The 18,162-nt window shown below is 41.8% G+C and overlaps 1 protein-coding gene across 1 annotated transcript in view; it reads right to left on the bottom strand.

The window, feature by feature from the left end:
• The window catches only part of GPATCH1 (G-patch domain containing 1), a 40,624-nt gene extending 32,496 nt beyond the window's left edge, over window positions 1-8,128 (bottom strand). Inside the window, exons 1-2 of the mRNA XM_019742753.3 lie at window positions 7,978-8,128; window positions 1,556-1,690 (exon numbers count right to left, since the gene is read on the bottom strand). Of these exons, the coding sequence (XP_019598312.2) occupies window positions 1,556-1,690; window positions 7,978-8,050 (208 nt within the window). The 5' untranslated portion in view covers window positions 8,051-8,128. The remainder of the gene's footprint in view (window positions 1-1,555; window positions 1,691-7,977) is intronic.
• Between the last annotated feature and the right edge of the window lie 10,034 nt (window positions 8,129-18,162).

An 18,162-nucleotide genomic window follows, 5' to 3' on the forward strand; every position in this document is an offset into this window, starting at 1 on the left:
GATCTGCTCTCCTGGGCAATACCCTGGGCCCCTCCACTTTGCACTTCTATAGTCTTTGCCCTCTTTCTTCACAGTCCCTGAATCTCACTCCTAATGGTAAAGAGATATCCCAATGTATTAACATATCACCGTCTACCTGACTAAGCATTTGAGTTAGTCTTATTTTTTAATGATAATATACAGCATAGATATAATTATAAGAATCAGCAATTTATTGGTGTACTTCCTTCTTCATAAACCCTACTGTGTTTGAATAAGTGTGCTATTTTAATAGTGCCTTAGTTATCTTAATTGGCTTTTCTTTTTTAAATTTATTGGGGTGACAATTGTTAGTAAAATTACATAGATTTCAGGTGTACAATTCTGTATTACATCATCTATAAATCCCATTGTGTGTTCACCACCCAGAGTCAGTTCTCCTTCCATCACCATATATTTGAATTAATTGGCTTTTCTTAATAAAGAGGCTGAATAGTCCACACAGCATTTCTATGTCCTCTGGAGTAGACTGTTCAAATACTTTGATCATTTGCCCATTAAACTGATCTTTACACATTCTGGATATTGAAATTTAACCATCTTATTTACCCCAGCTATTTTTCTTACGTGGCTTTTTATTTTTTTCCTTGCATTGCTTTTCATCTTTATTTTACTGTTGTTGTTGTATACAAGGTATTTTTTTAATTAATTAAGTTTCCAGTTACAGTTGGCATACAATATTATATTAACTTCAGGTATACAACAATGATTAGACATTTTTATACCTTACGAAGAGCTCACCCCAATAAGTCTAGTATCCATCTGATGCCATACGTAGTTATGACAATATTATTGACTATATACGAGTTATTTAAAAAAAAAAAAAAAAAAAAAATATATATATATATATATATATGATCTGTCCTATTTTGTTCTAAATAATTCCCATGAGTTAATCAGTTCATCTTCCATTCATATCTGAGATATAAGCTATCTTTCTCCCAGTTTCTATATTAAGACATTAAAAAACATACATTACTTTAAACAATACAGAGTTTATTATATTGTACCAGGTGACAAGTATAATGGATTTTTCTCCAGATCGAGAGCACGTACTGACAAGTGATGCAGGTCCCAGTGTCAGGAAAGAGCACCTCTGACCCTCAGCGGCCTCACCTACAAAACAGCTGACACCTGCCCTCCTTAGTCACTGAGTTGTGTGAGACAATGATTACCTGAGTGAATCTGTGTGAGGACACTTTGTGCGTGGCAAGATGCAATATAAAACGGAAGTCATTATCATCATTTAATCATCTGGTTAGAATGTATCTTTTTTTTTTCTTAAGTAAAAAAAAAACAAAAAAAACCCCTCTTTCACCCAGGTTGTAATCAATAAACAATATACACATTGACTCTGGAAACATTTCAAACATTCAAAGAACACAAAAGAATACAGTGTATGTCCTAAAACGTTACAAGAAGGTTTTTTAAAAGGAGGAGGTGGGGGAGCAAGAATCTTATGCTATTTCAATTATTTGCTTTAACAATATCAGAGCTGTAAGTAGGAAAATCATACCTTCTTTTGAGCCAACAGTGTTGAAATACCCAGCAGAGAACCCTCCACTAAAGGCTCCATGAAACCGTTTATACCTTCCTTTTTCATCTCTGACGGTCTGATCCTGAAGAGGAATTGGTTTCTTTGGTCTTTCACCTAAAAAAAAAAAAAAAAAAAAAAATATATATATATATATATATATATATATATATATATATTGAATGAGAGAGAGAGAAGGGGGTGGTGGATTAGAAAAAAATTTAGGGAAAATGTCATTTCTTAAACATAATGAATTGCTCACATCTTGTAACTCCAAATACAATAATTTTAATTAAGTTCCTATCCCTAGACTTCACTAGCTTATACAGCATAGGAAGCAATACATTTTACCAAGCTTCTTTATCATTCTAAGACAGTTATAGAGATCTCTTATTTATATTAGAAATATGTCTTAACAAAAATGGCCTGCTTTTCCACTAAATTCCATTATGAAAACTGAATTACATTGGGAGGTGGGGGAGAGTTCAAATACGTGGAAGTAAACCTGCTGGCAAATTACTGGGGAGGCACATGGCACACAGAAGTGTGAGACAGAAGTCACTTCTGTATCTCTTCTAGAACTTCATAGCATCCCTGACTCCAGAATTTTCCTTTGATATTGCCCATTTTCCCCAAATTGTAAGAGCTTCCTTGTTTCTGGAAATCTTCTGATTCCATAGTTACTATTCTTTAAACTTGTTTCTTTTCCTACTTTACTGAAAGGGGCTGGGTTGCTACCTCACACAAACAAAAAGGAACTTAACACATTTTAGCCTAGTCTAAAAATTCCTTAGGTTTAGGGCTGGCCTGGTGGCTCAGGCAGTTGGAGCTCCATGCTCATAACTCCGAAGGCTGCCGGCTCATTTCCCACATGGGCCAGTGGGCTCTCAACCACAAGGTTGCCAGTTCAACTCCTTGAGTCCCACAAGGGATGGTGGGCTGGCGCTGCAACTAGCAACAGCAACTGGACCTGGAGCTGAGCTGCGCCCTCCACAACTAAGATTGAAAGGACAACTTGACTTGGAAAAAAGTCCTGGAAATACACACTGTTCCCCAATAAGGTCCTGTTTCCCTTCCCCCCCCAAAAAAATAAATAATAAATAAAAATAAAAATTCCTTAGGTTTAAAGTTTCAGGTACTATGCCACAAATTACTGCCTAAGTTTTCAACTCCAAAATTCTTAATCTATTTAAAATAAAAAGTAACCGTCCATTTATTTTTAGACATTCAATACAGAAAGCAAATTATACAGCAGTTAAGCGCACAGGTTTGAGAGTCACAGCGCTCTAGATTTTAAAACCAACTCCACCTTTATTAACACGGGGACTTTGGTCATCTTAACCTGTGTCTCAATTTCCCCACCTGTAAAATGGGCATGACACTAATAGTAATAACCAAATCATAGAATTGTTATGTAAATTAAGTAAGATAATGCTCTGCTCGTAAGCGCTTAGCAAGAAGAGGGACACACAATAAATACTTTTAAATACTAGCTGCTATTGTTGTTGTTGTTGCTATGGTTATCATTACTATTAACAATAGGTAAGATGGCAAAGTCCATGCGGACCAGTTACTTCAATAATTAAGCCAGTTACTACTTCTGGAAGATGGAACAAAACGAAAAGGAACTTCCAGCCTCACAGCCTTCAATTCTTAGTTGTAGCTTGTGAGGTCTCTAGGTCGTTGCCAGAGCATAACCCACAGCAGGGTGGTCAAGAGCTCAGGTTCTGAAGACCAGGAGATCTGGGCTCTAATCCCTTTACCCTGCTGTTTGCGCGCTTTGCACACTTGGACAAGTTACTTAATCTCTATAAGCCTCAGCCTTCACAACGACAAAATCAGGGTAACACCCGAGCCCACCTTGTAGAATGGCGCTGAGGATTCAATACCACATGCAGAGAGCTGCCCACAGTGCCTGATCTTAGCAGAGCTCAGAATCAGCTACAATTTCATTTCACTCTGAAGAACTGAATTACAACTTGGGTCCCACAATCCAAGATTTTCACCATTTCTTAGAAAGGCAGTACCCACACTCCATTACCGCATGCGCATCTGACGTGATTCTTGGCTGGGCAGGGTTTCTCAGGCTCAGCACTAGTACTGACAGTTTGTGCTGGAGAATGCTTTGCTGTGGGGGATGGTCTCGTGTACTGCAGGGTGCTTAGCAGCATCCCTGGCCTGTCACACTAGATGCTGCAGCAACGCCCTCCCCCCACTCCATCCCCCCACACACCAAGGATGACCACCAAAAAAATGTCTCCAGTCCTTGCCAAGTGTCTCCTGGGGGGGAGGGGAGGACAAAATCACCACCAATTGAGAACCACCGGGTTAAAAAAGGTAAGAGAGGGCAGGTCCTGCCAATGCTAGATGCTGTTCTGGCTCTGTTCTCAGGGTGCTCCTGATCTGGAAGGGGAGAGCAGCTCTGCAGACACCGACTGGAACCTGTGGCAGCAGATGATGAGGGCAAACCAGCATGGCCGTCTAGGTCCCACAGGGCTCCTGAGGACATGGCGCCACCTCTAACCACAGCACCGAAAGCTGCAGGGAGAAGATGGCATTTTGGCCAGGCTCTGTTATTACTGCTAATAACAACCCATCCCTTCTTGTCACACATTTATCTCATGTATCACACCCTGAGAAGGATGCTCTGATTAACTGCCAGGAAGCCCACCGCTAATAAGCACAGAGCTGAAGTCACATCGCAGCTCTGCCTCCAAGCCAGGGATGCCACCCATACTATCCTTCACTCACCCCCAAACAAAAGTTTACCGAGGGCCTTTACCGTGGAAGCAGCCCTGTTCTAGGCCCTGGGTGTGGACAACTAAACACAACTCCATCCCTGTTCCCAGGACACCCAGAGCCCAGCAGAAACCTGCACCGATAGGAAGTCTTCCGACAATGTGCAAGGACCACCACAGGGGCAGACGCTGATAGCTGCAATTCCCATCAGCAAACAGGAGGCCTGAAAGGGTAATATCAGATGTTTTGAGAGTGTAGCCCAGTGTGACTGGAGGACAGGAAAGAACAGAAGATGGAACCAGAAGGGCAGACCATGTAGAGGGCCTTGAACAGGGTGCTGCAGGGGCTGTGGTATGTCCTGTGGGTGATGAGAGCCACAGATAGTTTTAGGTGAGAGTCACAGCATCGAGGAGGAAAACGGTCCTAAAATTAACCTGAGTACTTGCTGAGATGTAGATGAGAATTCTAGAGGCAAGTGAAAGGGTCTAAGGAAAAAGTACATGAAGTACTGGTGCCCCCTTCCTTCTAGGCCCGAGGGTCTATGTGTTTATGGGTCTATGTGTGACAGTTCGGCCACTGTCTCTTAATCAATAAAACTTTCTGTCAGGGCCAGCAACTTTAACTAAGTAGTGGAGTCCTTCCTCTAACACTGTTTGTCTAACCTGTCACTGAAACTTCATATCAGGAAGTAAAAATGATTATTGGTCTAGTATGTTACATTGTAAACTGTACTCAGAGTGTATTTAAACTTCAAAGTGCTTAGGAAACAATGAATCAATCCTCAAACACTTCTTATACTGAGAAGTTAAGGATGATTTTAGGCCCCAAAAAAACTACATATCAAATGTCCCTCCCACTTCAAAAGCAAGCTTAGACCATTAGGCTTCATTTCATTTCAGACTTTATACATCATTGCAACAGGAAGAATTGGAAAAATAAAAGTCAAGTAGTTGATGACTTACATACACTACATCACTTCCCAAGGAAAACAACCGTGAGACCAGAAATATAGAAATGACGTGAACTGACTAACATGGTTATAATGAGCACCACCCATGTAAGCAGAACCCTTGCTCTCTTCCTGCATAGCTAAATTCTAACGTTTTCAAAGGATCCCATACTGCCTTCTCAGGTTTCTCTGTTATCTTGTGTAGGTTATTTCCTGTCCACCGTCATACTTTAGCACTTGTGAACCTTGTACTTTCGTTCTGTGGATGAAAAGGGGGTTCTGTAATAAATCTGACAAATCCAGTGATGGAAAGTAACCTCACAGGGTGATCTGATCATAAATTCCTAATGAGGCAAATCATGCTGGATAGCCACACCCCAGGCATGTAACTTCTTTAGAAAAAAGATTTAACCTTGCCGTGAGCAAGCCCTATCCATTGTTCTTGTGCATCTAGCCTAATAACCACTGAAATGCCAACGTAATTATCTTTTTCAGACCCCTCAAAGGTGTAACCACCCTCAACAACGGAGCACATAATCTTGTTAACGACTCGGTAATACACCTTGCTTTTTCCCATTTCTATTTCATCTTCCCTATGTTCCCTCCTTAATTCGAAGTGAATTAAAACAAAACAAAACAAAACGAAAAACCCTGCAAACTGTCATTTTGAGAGGCATTTTTCTCAGTCTGCTGATATCTTGCTTCCAAGTGTGTCCTCTGTTTGGCTCAAATAAACTCTTTCAAAAATTTTCTACAGATTTGGATGTTTCTTAACATGTCGACAGTTCTCAACTAGATTTGTAACTCCTCCAACAAAGGAACTCTGTCAATAAATTCTTTGAGATCACGGGCTGACCTAGGCGGCCATGCTGGTTTGCCCTCATCATCTGCTGCCACAGGTTCCAGTCGGTGTCTGCAGAGCTGCTCTCCCCTTCCAGATCAGGAGCACCCTGAGAACAGAGCCAGAACAGCATCTAGCATTGGCAGGACCTGCCTTCTCTTACCTTTTTTAACCCGGTGGTTCTCAATTGGTGATGATTTTGTCCTCCCCTCCCCCCCAGGAGACACTTGGCAAGGACTGGAGACATTTTTTTGGTGGTCATCCTTGGTGTGTGGGGGGATGGGGTGGGGGGAGGGCGTTGCTGCAGCATCTAGTGTGACAGGCCAGGGATGCTGCTAAGCATCCTGCAGTACACGAGACCATCCCCCACAGCAAAGCATTCTCCAGCACAAACTGTCAGTACTAGTGCTGAGCCTGAGAAACCCTGCCCAGCCAAGAATCACGTCAGATGCGCATGCGGTAATGGAGTGTGGGTACTGCCTTTCTAAGAAATGGTGAAAATCTTGGATTGTGGGACCCAAGTTGTAATTCAGTTCTTCAGAGTGAAATGAAATTGTAGCTGATACTGAGCTCTGCTAAGACCAGGCACTGTGGGCAGCTCTCTGCACGTGGCATTGAATCCTCAGCATCTCAAATTCTTTGAGATCATAAAGCTAATGTGATCTTAGGCTGTAATAAAAAATAGTGTAAAACGAAGGACACAGTAGTGATGGCCCTGCTCCACCCACACCCTGGCCCCATACCTGGAGAAAGGCTTTGACAAATTAGGGTGGAGGACTTTAAATTGAATGCCTCAGAGAACTACTGTGTTTCCCCCGAAAATAAGACCGGGTCTTATATTAATGTTTGCTCCAAAAGATGCATTAGAGCTGATTGTCCAGCTAGGTCTCATTTTCAGGGAAACACAGTACAACCAACCTGGCAGGACGTGATCAGGGTGGGGGAAAAGTTCTCACCAACAGGAGGTCTGCAAGTAACTCCTAACCCTTTGTCTTTCCCATAGAGATAGCACTGCCATCAGTCCTTAGTGGACACTCAACATATACTTTGCTGAACAAATCAAGTCATTAAGTGGATAAGATCAGAAATATGGGAGAGAACCTTGCTTCATGTTACCCTCCCACCTTCCACCAGCAAGTTTGGTCAGCTCTGCTCTCAAAGTATATCTTCACCCAGGCCCCTGCTAACACTCCAGTCTAAGCCATCATCATCTCCAGGCCTCTTTTTGCTGATCTTGCTTCACTCATGCCCACCCACAACCCGCCGACTGTTCTCGAAATCAATAGAATAATCTTTAAAATGTACATCTCTCTCGTGCAAACTCTCCAGTGACTGTCCTACACTTAGTATAGGAGCCCAAACTCCCTTCCCACACGCAGTCAGCTCCAGCCCCGGCCTCCCCTCTGACTTCCTCTCCCAGTGTCTCCCTGAGGCCGCTGCTCCATCCACACCAGGCCTGCCTGTCCCTCAATTTGCCAAACTGGCTCCGACTTCAGAGTCTTTGCACGTGCGCTTCTCTCTGCCTGAAATGCTCTTCCCACCACCTCGTCGTGGGGTTGGTTCCTTCCTCGGTTGCAAGGCTGAGCTCCAATGTGCTCTCTTAGGGAAGCCATGGCCTGACCACCCCACTCTCACACGACCCTGTTTCCTCATCTGTGTCCCATCCCTCTGGGTCTCTCGTCTGTCTCTCCAAAACGTCATGAGCACCCCAAAAGCACGGCGCACGCCTCCCTTGTCGCCCTTCCCAGCGCCCGTAACTAGCAGGTCTTGTCGCCGGGACCAGCCAAGGCCCGGCACCGGGTTGTGCGTTTTCGCCTCGACTCCTGGGTCCCCGGCCTGTTTTCCACAGGCCCGGGAGACCAATCTGGCCCGCACCTTCTTCCAGCAGCTCCAGACCGGTCCCATAGCTGACCAAGTCCTCGTCGCTGTCACTGTCCGGCGCCGCCATGCTGTTCTCTTCCGGGCTCCGCCTCCTCGCTACGGAGGCCCAGACAAGCCAAAAGCCTCCGCTCTTTCTCCTCCGCGAACCGCAGCTTCAGGTCTCGGATCTGCGCCTGGGAGTTCTCAAACCCCTCGGTGGGAGGCGGGCCCCCGGCAAACGTTACCTCGGAGGCTTTGGTAACCACGACATCCCATCCCAGCTCCGCGGTGAGCCGGTCTGGAGTAGACGCCTGAAAGAAGCTGGAAACCACCCAGCTATCCGGCTGCAAGGCGGGCTCTCTGTGTTCTGCCTAGCACCCCCAGGCCCCCGCTCCCCTTCCCCTGCCAGCAGACACTGCCCCCCTCAGAACCCCACCCTCCCACCCAGCCACCCACCGAGAAAGTGCCTGTGCTTACACACACACACACACACACACACACACACACACACACACACACACACACACGCCTTAGGTTTGCAAAACTGGAGTCCCCTTCCCGACCTCTGGAGGGATTCACAAACACCGGAACCCGATGCCCATGGTGAAGGCAGTTCGGGACAACACTTAATCAAAGAGAAAAATGAAAAAGAGAATTTAAAAAAAAAAAGGAGAAAAAGAAAGGGGAAAGGAGAGGGCGGGAGGAGAGGCAAACAGCAATAGAGAGGGAAAGAAAACTGAAAAGACAAAACAAGAAAGGGAAAGAAAAAGCAAGCAGACAAGCAAAAAATTGCTGTGAGATGGGTGAGGGACGCTGAGGTCTCCCTTATTGAACCTAAAGCAAGAAAACGTCTGTCAAAGGGGGTGCTGTTATCCCACGTCAAAACTCGGTTTTTTTTTGTTTGTTTGTTTTGTTTTTACGGAATAGAAAAATAAAACTCAATTAGTAAGGGGTGAGGCTGAGATCAGCAAGCCCAAGTTTTCAAAATGAGGGTCAGAAGTCTGTGAGTCAGAATCTAGGATATTGTTAAAATAACCCTCCCACCCATCCCCCAGACCTGAACTGGAATCTGGGAGTGGGGCTGTTCCTTGAGCACTCCAAGCACATCTGACCTCAAGGCCTTTGCATTCACTGTTTCCTCAACTTGGAATGTTATCCCCCCAGATACCACATCACTCATTGACTCACCTTCTGCAGGTCTCTGCTCAAAGGTTACTTTCTCAATGAAGCCTTCTCTGACCTTGTTTTAAAAACAATCCCTATCTGCTACACTCCCTATCTTCTTTACCCTACTTTAGATTTTCCACAACACTTATTATCTTTAAAACACTATATAATTTGATCTACTTTATTATGTCTATTGTCTTTCTCCTTTGGGATGTAAGCTCCACAAGAACATAGATTTGGGCCAGGTTTTTTTTTTCCCTCTTTGTTGTATCATCAGAGCTTAACAGTGCTTGGCAGGCAGTAAGTACTCAAATAATTTTGAAAAAAGAATGAATAACTAGTTAAATAAGTCATGGTATATGATGTTAAAAAACAAAAGTTTCAGAAATAGAAAACAGGTTTTAAGATATAGCCCCAAAATTGTTTGACAAGTGTCCCATCGAGAAGTGGAATCTATATCCCCTCCCTGTAAATCTAGGAGCCATGATTCCTTGACCAAAAGAATATAGTGAAGGTGACAATAAAACATTTCTCACATCCAACTTTTAAGAGACTGGCAGACTCAACTTTCAACCTCCTTAATTCCAAAGGTATACAAGAAACTGCAAAACTGTCATTCTCTGGAGCATTTTAGATCTTGCAATTCTTGTCAGTTTGGTTCAAATAAAATCTCATAAAGTTTGTTACAGGTATGGACGTTCTCACTTCCACACAAGCTAAACACCAAATGCCCTTCCTTCCTTTCAGATATGCAAGAAGACACAAATCTCAGAATCTTATCAGGAAACTGCAGATAAGAAGATGGGCTGAGTTACCTGCGTAGGGAGTAACTTTTCCCTCATGGTACACACGTCAGTGCTGGCAGTGGGATGGTCACTCATGACGTGCAAAGAAGCCCATTCTGTATGCTTAGGAATCAAGTTCACTTTATTTTTTTCCATTGTGCTTTCTTGTTGAAATATAACATATGTATAGAAACGGGCACAAATCATAAGTGTACAGTTCTATTCATTTTCACAAGCTGAGTATATCCATGTAACAACAATCAAATCACAAGAGAAAATTTCCAGAATCCCAGAAACAATAATACCAGAATGGACTAATTTTGTTTGGTTTATATTTTATATAAAATGGTATCAGACAGTATCTTGTCTGGCTTCATTTGCTCAACAATATTTTTGTGAGCAAAATACATTGCTCACAACATACTTGTTGCTTGTAATAGCAATGTGTTCATTTTCATTGTGTAAGCTTTTTCATTATGTCACTATGCCACATTATCCATTCTGCAGGCAATGGTATCAGTGATGGAAAATTTTTCCCATCCCCTTCAAGGTTCTTCAGGCTGGTCTAACAATCAAGTTGACATGAGACGTATTAGGAGGAGAAAAACAAATTAAGGATTAATAACATGTATACCTCCTTGGATACATGGGAGAGACCCAGGAAAATTGAGTAACTCACCAAAATGGCAGACGCCATCACCTTAAATACCGCCTTCAACTGAAGACAAAAGAAGGTGTTAGGAGTGGAGAGTCAGTTACAGAGGTTACCAGCACAGTAAAAAGCACAGTAAGCAAGGGTAAGATTGTTATGCAGATTTAGTCCACGCCTTCTCTATGGGCAGTGAAATCAAGCCTAGTACAAGTGAGGGAAACACCTTATAAACAGAGATTTCCCTTACAAATGTAAATGTCCTTTTACAAAGGGTAACTTCTACTTGGTTTTCAGAGTTTCTCCCTTGTCCTGTTTCTTAAAATTAAGGGGGGTAGCATCTTTTGCAGTTTCACTGACTCGGATGATGTCATAGGGTGTTCAGGTAAACTCTAAGTGGCTTACATAGCAACAGGCAGGAAGATTGTCCATATATAAACGGTTGTGGTGATTTCTTTGAAGTTTATATCTAATTGCCTAGTTGCAGTTTGCAGGGCTTCAAGAAAAAAGACAGTTCGTAATGATTCCAAGTCAAAGGATGGGAGAAAATTGGAAATGTTAGTTTGGACAGTTACAGCCAAATATTTTAGGAAACTGGGAGAATTCAGGATCCAGTCCAGTATACAGCTAAATAATAATAATAATAATAATAATAATAATAATAATAAACCTTAAAGAAGTTAATAGGACTAGAATTTAAAATCCATAAATGTGTATTATAGTTTCTATTGAATCATAATTTTTCTAAAATCACCTTCATTTTTACTAAAGATTGCCAAATTAAGACTAATTTATTAGCAAAATAAGTCCAGTTTCAATAAACGTGGCTTGATTATTTGTGTAGGTACAATAAAACTAGCAATTGACCATACAGGTTCTTTTAAATCCACTTTGCTGGAGGTTTTTTTCATAAGAAGTCTCCCTCCAGGTTGAACTTTAAAAGGCCTCTCAAGACCAGAAAAGTTCAAGGACTTGTCAGCAGACTTTGCCTACAAAACCTATAGATTTGGATGAATTCCTGTGTTTTCAAGATCTTAAATTAGACTTAGGTTCCTGCACCTGCCAGAAAGTGAGCTCCCTTACTCTGGTACAGTTGCTGGAAACTGTGTAAGCAAGATACCAGGCAATTTTTCCAAGGAGGCTTCCATAAACCAGTCTTAATTCCTTAATTCCTTAAAGCTGTCTGGTCACATCTGAGTCTGTCTCTCGCAAACATGACATTCCAGGCAAAACCTTGGTAATATAATCCGTTTCCAATTGTGTCCTGTTACAAGGAGAACAGATTCTAATTGAATTTATGCAAATAACAATATTGCTATGAAAATAAGAATACTCACTGAGAGTTTCCGAATTCTGGAAGGATCAGGTAGGGAGAAAAGGATAAATGTTTCAATTCTTCATACAAAGGTATATTTTACCAAATTGATCTAAATCATAGAGGGGGGAAAAAAAGAGTTTCCTTAGATCTGGAAAACAAAAGATTAAAGAGGCAGTAATATTTCAAATAAAAAGTCATAAATATTATAATTATCCTCAACAGTTCATTCAGTCCCACCTAATTAAAACTTGTTCTGCTAGAATCCAGTTTTTCCATTAGTTCTCTGAACATTGCCTGATGATTAAGGGCGATGACAGTGATAATTCCAAGAAGTTTTCAAGGCCTTCATCAAGGCTCCTGTGATTTGCCCAATGAAGTGGGTGCTTTGATCACTAGAGATAGTATAAGGTATACCCCATGTGGGAAACATACTTTCTAGCAGGTTTTTTTTGTCATTGTGAGGCCATCAGCATTTGCAGGGGAAGGCTTCAACCCATCCAGAAAATATACTTAGAACAAGAACATGATGATAACTTGTACTAAGTGGCAGTTGAATGAAGCCCAGCTTAAATGCACTATGGTGGATGAAGGAAAGCAAAAACCGAAAAATGGACTTTGCCAGGGATCTTGGAAGAACCAAGTGGCCATCTGGGTTTCCCATAGCCCTGACTATGCATGTAACTGACAGCCATTATTTACCAATACAATATACCCTGGAAGTTTATCATCACTTATTTGACAATGCTTACCTTGTGATTCAACACACCAAATAAGCCTAATTATTTTAATATTCCCCTTTTATAAGGAGAGAGAGAGAGAGAGAGAGAGAGAGAGAGAGAGAGAGAGAGAGAGAGAGAGAGAGAAGAGAGAGAGAGAGATCCTTTAAAATGATGTAAGGGGACTTTTGGAAAATCTCAAAGTTATTTTCAGGTTAAGAAAAAAAACCTAAAATTTAAATTTTGGGAAATTTGTCAAAAAATATCAAAAGGTTTAAAAACACTTGACTAAATAGGATCATGGGGCATTATGAAACAATACATAAGTATCCATTTAACCAAAGTGACAATAAAGATTTCAAGAACAAATACAGAAGGTTACATAATTGTTAGCAAAACTTAGCTCTTACTATTGAGAAGATTCCATTTTCTTAAGTAATCAAGGACCTGATTAAGACAACATAAAACACAGAAAATTATTTGAATAAAACAGATGCTTTGCTTTCCAGGCAAAATATTTTTCACAACATCTTATCAGGAACAGACCAATAATACAGGGAAACTTTGTCCTTTTAACAGGGAGAGAGACCCAAACTTTAATTCTGCATCAGCTTACTTTTGACGTTTAAATTCATGTACTCAATTCATTCCAATCTTATTCAGCTTGATCACACACAACATTTCCTTTCTCAAAATACCTTTTCACAAACCTACATCTTTCCTTGTCCCTTTCACTTTGTCTCTTCTTAGTCATTCAGAAATAACCAGCTTGTTTTAGTGCAAACCACTTTCTTTTAATTTGCTCAAAAATGCGTCTCCATACATCATACCGGTCAGTGTCCATGTCAGGAACGGCCAAACCTGTAGAATTTTATAAGATTAATTGAGCCAAACATGCCAGGAAACAAGATCTCAAATGCTTTGGCAAATGACAGTTTTGCAGTTCTTTTCATACATTTGGAATTAAGGGAACATAAGTGATACTACTTGAAGGTGGGAAAAAGCAAATCGGAGAAATCTCTATGATTAGATTACAGGACAGTTAAGATTATGTGCTCTCTTGAGGGTGGTTTTGCCTCTGATTACTCCTGGCATTTCATAGGTATGTTAACCTAGATGTATAAGAACAATGGATAAGTCTTGCTTAAGGCAAAGATAAACCTTTTATAGGCCTGGGGCATGACTACCCACCATGACTTGCTCAGTTAGGAATTTATGATCAGAACACCCTGTGAGGGTACTTTCGGTCACTGAACTTGTCAGATTTATTACAGAGCCCCTTTTTTGTTCCCATACCTTCTTTTACTGAAAACATATTATTTCCTTGCATTCAAAGTTGTTTATTCTCTTATGGCAAGTATTTTCAATTACATACACTGGAATTTTTAATTCTTCAAACCTTAATTTCTAATGAAAACTAAGTAATTAGCATTCTTTAGATTGGCAAATGTGAATACATTCTGCAACCTCTAGAAACCGGCTTTTTTACTGGTAAATATATTTCATAATTTTTAGAAACATATGCTTCCTCAACATAGCACAAAACATTTTTATTAACAGACAAATTTATCTTTCAGTTTCTCTATATTAAGAAGCCAAAAGTAGGGCCTGCCCAGTGGCTCAGGTGGTTGGAGCTCTGCACTCCTAATGCCGAGGAGGTGGTGGGTGCGATTCCCGTGACCCTCTGTTGTGAGCGGCCAGCACCCAGGTAGAGCCGCTGAGCAGCCCACCTGCGACTGACTGCCTCAGTGCAGTGGGGGGGGGGAGAGGGGGAGGGGGAGGGGGGGAGGGGGGAGGGGCGCGGGGAGGGGGACGGGCGGGGAGGGGAGGAGGGAGGGGGAAGGGAAACGGGAAGGAAAGGGGAGGGAGGGGAGGGTGGGGGAGGGGGAGAGGGAGGGGAGGGGAGGGGAGAGGGAGGGGAGAGGGAGGGGAGGGGAGGGGGAGAGGGAGGGGAGAGGGAGGGGAGGGGAGGGGGAGCTAACAATGGCTTGAACCTGAGTGTTGGGGGGAGGCGGAAGGGGGGAAAAGAAAGAAGCCAAAAGTAGGTAAACTTAGACTGATTTAGCAAATAATGTTTCAGTTTTTTTTTAATCTTATTTGGAAATGATATAGATTTTCAATAATTTCCATCTTTTAACTTCATTTAGTAAAACTAAGGTTTCAAATTCCCAAAAGATTCTGGAAAACTATTCTTAAATACATAAAACACATAATTACTGCTATAAAAGTTTTACCTAAAAACCTTTTATTCTACTTACATCTATTTTTTTAATGAGAAAGAATAGGTTTTATGGTTTTTTGTTTTGTTGGGGAATAGTATGTTTTTCCAGGACCTATCAGCTCCACGTCAAGTTGCTGTTTTCAGTCTAGCTGTGGAGGGTGCAGCTCACTGGCCCATGTGGGAATGGAACCTTCCACCCTGGTGTTATGAGCTCTGGGCTCTAACCACTGAGCAAACCAGCTGCCCCCTACTTAGAACTATTTAATTTATTTATCCTTAACAAATATGTTTAGATTACTCATGAAAACTTCACGAGGTGTTAGACCAAGTCAGCCATCACTCTTAAGTTATTATTTTTGCTGACAAACTTATAAGCTCATGTAGAATAAAAGTATTATATTTAATGTTCATAACTATAAAGACATGTCTGTTTTAGTTAAATCAACAAACTAAATTGGCTTTAATTTCTAGTATTTTTTCCCAAGTCATATAAACATGAAAAGCATTTGGCTTAGTTTCTATATTTCTGAGAATTTTAGTATACCCAATCCTTAATTTATATAAGCACTTGTTTATTACACACACACACACACACAAATGCAAACAGAGACCTCATGGCTTCCATAAAAGAAGTGGGATCTGTTCAAATGACCTTCTTCCCCCCAACCCTTCTTAAAAAATAAGAATTATCTTCCTGGAATATGCAGTTTAAAAAGATAGCCTAGGTAAGAATTCCTAGAGACGACCAGGTGTTTACATCTCAAAGGCAGAGGGAAAGAAATGCAAGTTCCTCTTAAACGACTTTGCGATAAAGAGGGGAGGTTTGAGGAAGATGAAAATTCCCATGCTCCTGTGGCACCACATATGGCTTCCACTTCTACAAATTTTTTCATAAAATTTGAAAAATTTGGTCTATAATTTACAAAGAATTTTACTCACTTAAGGATGACCTTGTAATTTCTGCTTTTAATTTGGAAAACTTCATCAGCTGCTCCAAGAGGGGATGTATGCCAGGCTGCTCCTTGTGAACCAAAAACTAAAGGGCAAAGTAAGAGGCAACTAGCATTTTTTTGAGATCCAAGAGAATAGCTACTCTGGAAGCACTAATTTCAGATAGAAACTCAAATAGTGTTCCAATGAGACAGGGAAGGCAAGGGGTATTTATGAGAAAGGGAAGGGGAACAATTTTGTCAGGAAAGCATTTCTATATGTGTAGATAAGCTAACATAGTGATGATGCTAATTCTGAAGAATGTTTTTAATCTTCAGTCCCTAGTCACGATATCTGCTTTTTTTGTTATCTTTGCAAATAGTTGTTCAGAATACAATGCCTCTTGAGACCCAGTTCAAAGGTTATTTTGCCCAGTTTTAACATTCCAAAGGTTTGAGGAGTGAGATGTGCAAAGTAGTTCCTCTGGGATGGTTGCTGCTCTGTCTTCATTTTAGAGTGGCTGTTTATATTATTTTTCACACCTCAGAGAAGCCAATGCTTCTTTTGTCACCAAGCAGGTCTTAGGAGGTGAGACATGCATTATATTTGGAGGAACTGGGTCCCTGGACAATCAATTGCTGGCTTCAGCCAGATGGTAAAGCAGCAACGTGACAAAAATAGTTGTTTGCAGCTGAGATTTTAACCTTGTGCCCATCTCAGACATGCCCACCCCACTTTTTTGTTAGGCTCACAGGTCCTCACTGGTGTGCTTGTGACACATGCCACCAACAGGGTTGACAAATAAGAGGTGATGTTACACTCCTGTTGGGCGAGCAGCAGCAGCTCTCATTTTTGATCACAGCAGGATCAGATATATGGGGTCAGACCTGTTGGTCCCCCTACAAGGAGTCATGAGAATGTCTAGTCCTGCACAGCGCCAAGGAATGCCACTCATACTCAACGTTGCTCACATAGCCAGGAGATGCCAGCTGGGACTCAGAGAAGTGCTTCTTTACCTCCCAAGTTGCCCAGGAGCTAGTCTTAGGGTAGGTTCGTGTGTCTTTAACAACATGCTTCCTTTTCTTTCTCTTCCTTTTTAATCAAAGAAACCATTCAAGAAGGCAGTGGTGCCAGGCTAGATTAAATAACAGGTTTTGGTTTACGCTGTATTAACTTTTATGTGTATCTCCCTACATGGCAAAGTGTGGCTGGTTTTCTGCTTAGTTATGACATAGTTGTCTTTTAAAATAAAGTTTGTTTAAATAGAGTACATTTAAAGAAAACTATTAAGTCAATAATAGTACAAGTGACACTATATGTGACAAATTGTAAAGGCGATTGGAGTTTCAAGGTGGTAGGTGACAAAAATCTGAAGGTGATAGGGAGTGACTTGAGTCAGCTGGCCTGAACTAAAACGGATCTCAATCACAGAGGGTGTGCCCTTGACCACTCCACTCCTCTGAGCCTTAGTCTTCTCAAATGAAGGTTATTTAATCCATTTATTTGCAGAAGAGTATGAGAATGAATGAAACATAATATCTATAAACTTTCTGGCTAGAGTAGAGGTCCTATTATTGCTAACTTTATTATTATAGTAGTAGTAACAGTAGTAGTATTAAAAATGTAAAAGAATGACCCACCCGTGGATCCCCAAAACCGAAGCATCTGTTTTTAATTCCCACCTAGGGGTGGTATTTTTCCAGAGCAATGGATCAATGTTAGGGTGACAGACATATGATGCAATTAGCTTGATACTCACTTCTGATCCCAAAAGAGAAGGTAAGTTTTTGCATCTGCTAGAGTTTCCCATACATCTGTCCCAAGGCTGAGCTGGTGAGGACCCTCCAGGGTCTGAGAATTAAAACAGTCCTTTCCGGAACCGCCTTTTCTTGCGCCAGCATCTTGGAGCTGGCAGTGATAGGGGGATTTTTTTTTGGAAATTTACTTGGTTGTTGCTACTACTTATTTTAAAACTTTAGAACACCCCCTAATATATCTCCTTCTTAAATTTTACTTTTTAAAGACAAGTAAACGCTTCGCTTGTTTTGAAAGCAGATTGTTCTGTTCTACCTGTGGCATCTACTGCGACCCCCAAACGCAGCGACAACTGCGCAAAGGTGTCCCTTGGAGGGGTTTTGTGACTGCAAAACGGAGGCCTGGAGGGGCGTGGCCCCCCAGGGCTGGAGGCTCCCGGCTCGGGCCGCAGGTTCTGGGACCCTGTTCTGCCAGGCTTCTGCCGGGAATCTACCGGTCAGCGGGGGGCGGGTCAGAAAGTAGTGCGAACCCCGTCCCTGGAGCCCCCTTTCGCTCAGCTAGGCCCGTCCCTTCATCCAGCTAAGAGCTTTAACACGCACTTTTGTTGAAATACTTTCGAGCAGCCAGAGAGAGGGTGATCCAGCCCCATTCTGCAGTTG

Source organism: Rhinolophus sinicus, chromosome 8 (assembly GCF_057876585.1).
Source record: "Rhinolophus sinicus isolate RSI-liver-muscle chromosome 8, RSI-T2T, whole genome shotgun sequence".
Taxonomy (NCBI): Eukaryota; Metazoa; Chordata; class Mammalia; order Chiroptera; family Rhinolophidae; genus Rhinolophus; species Rhinolophus sinicus.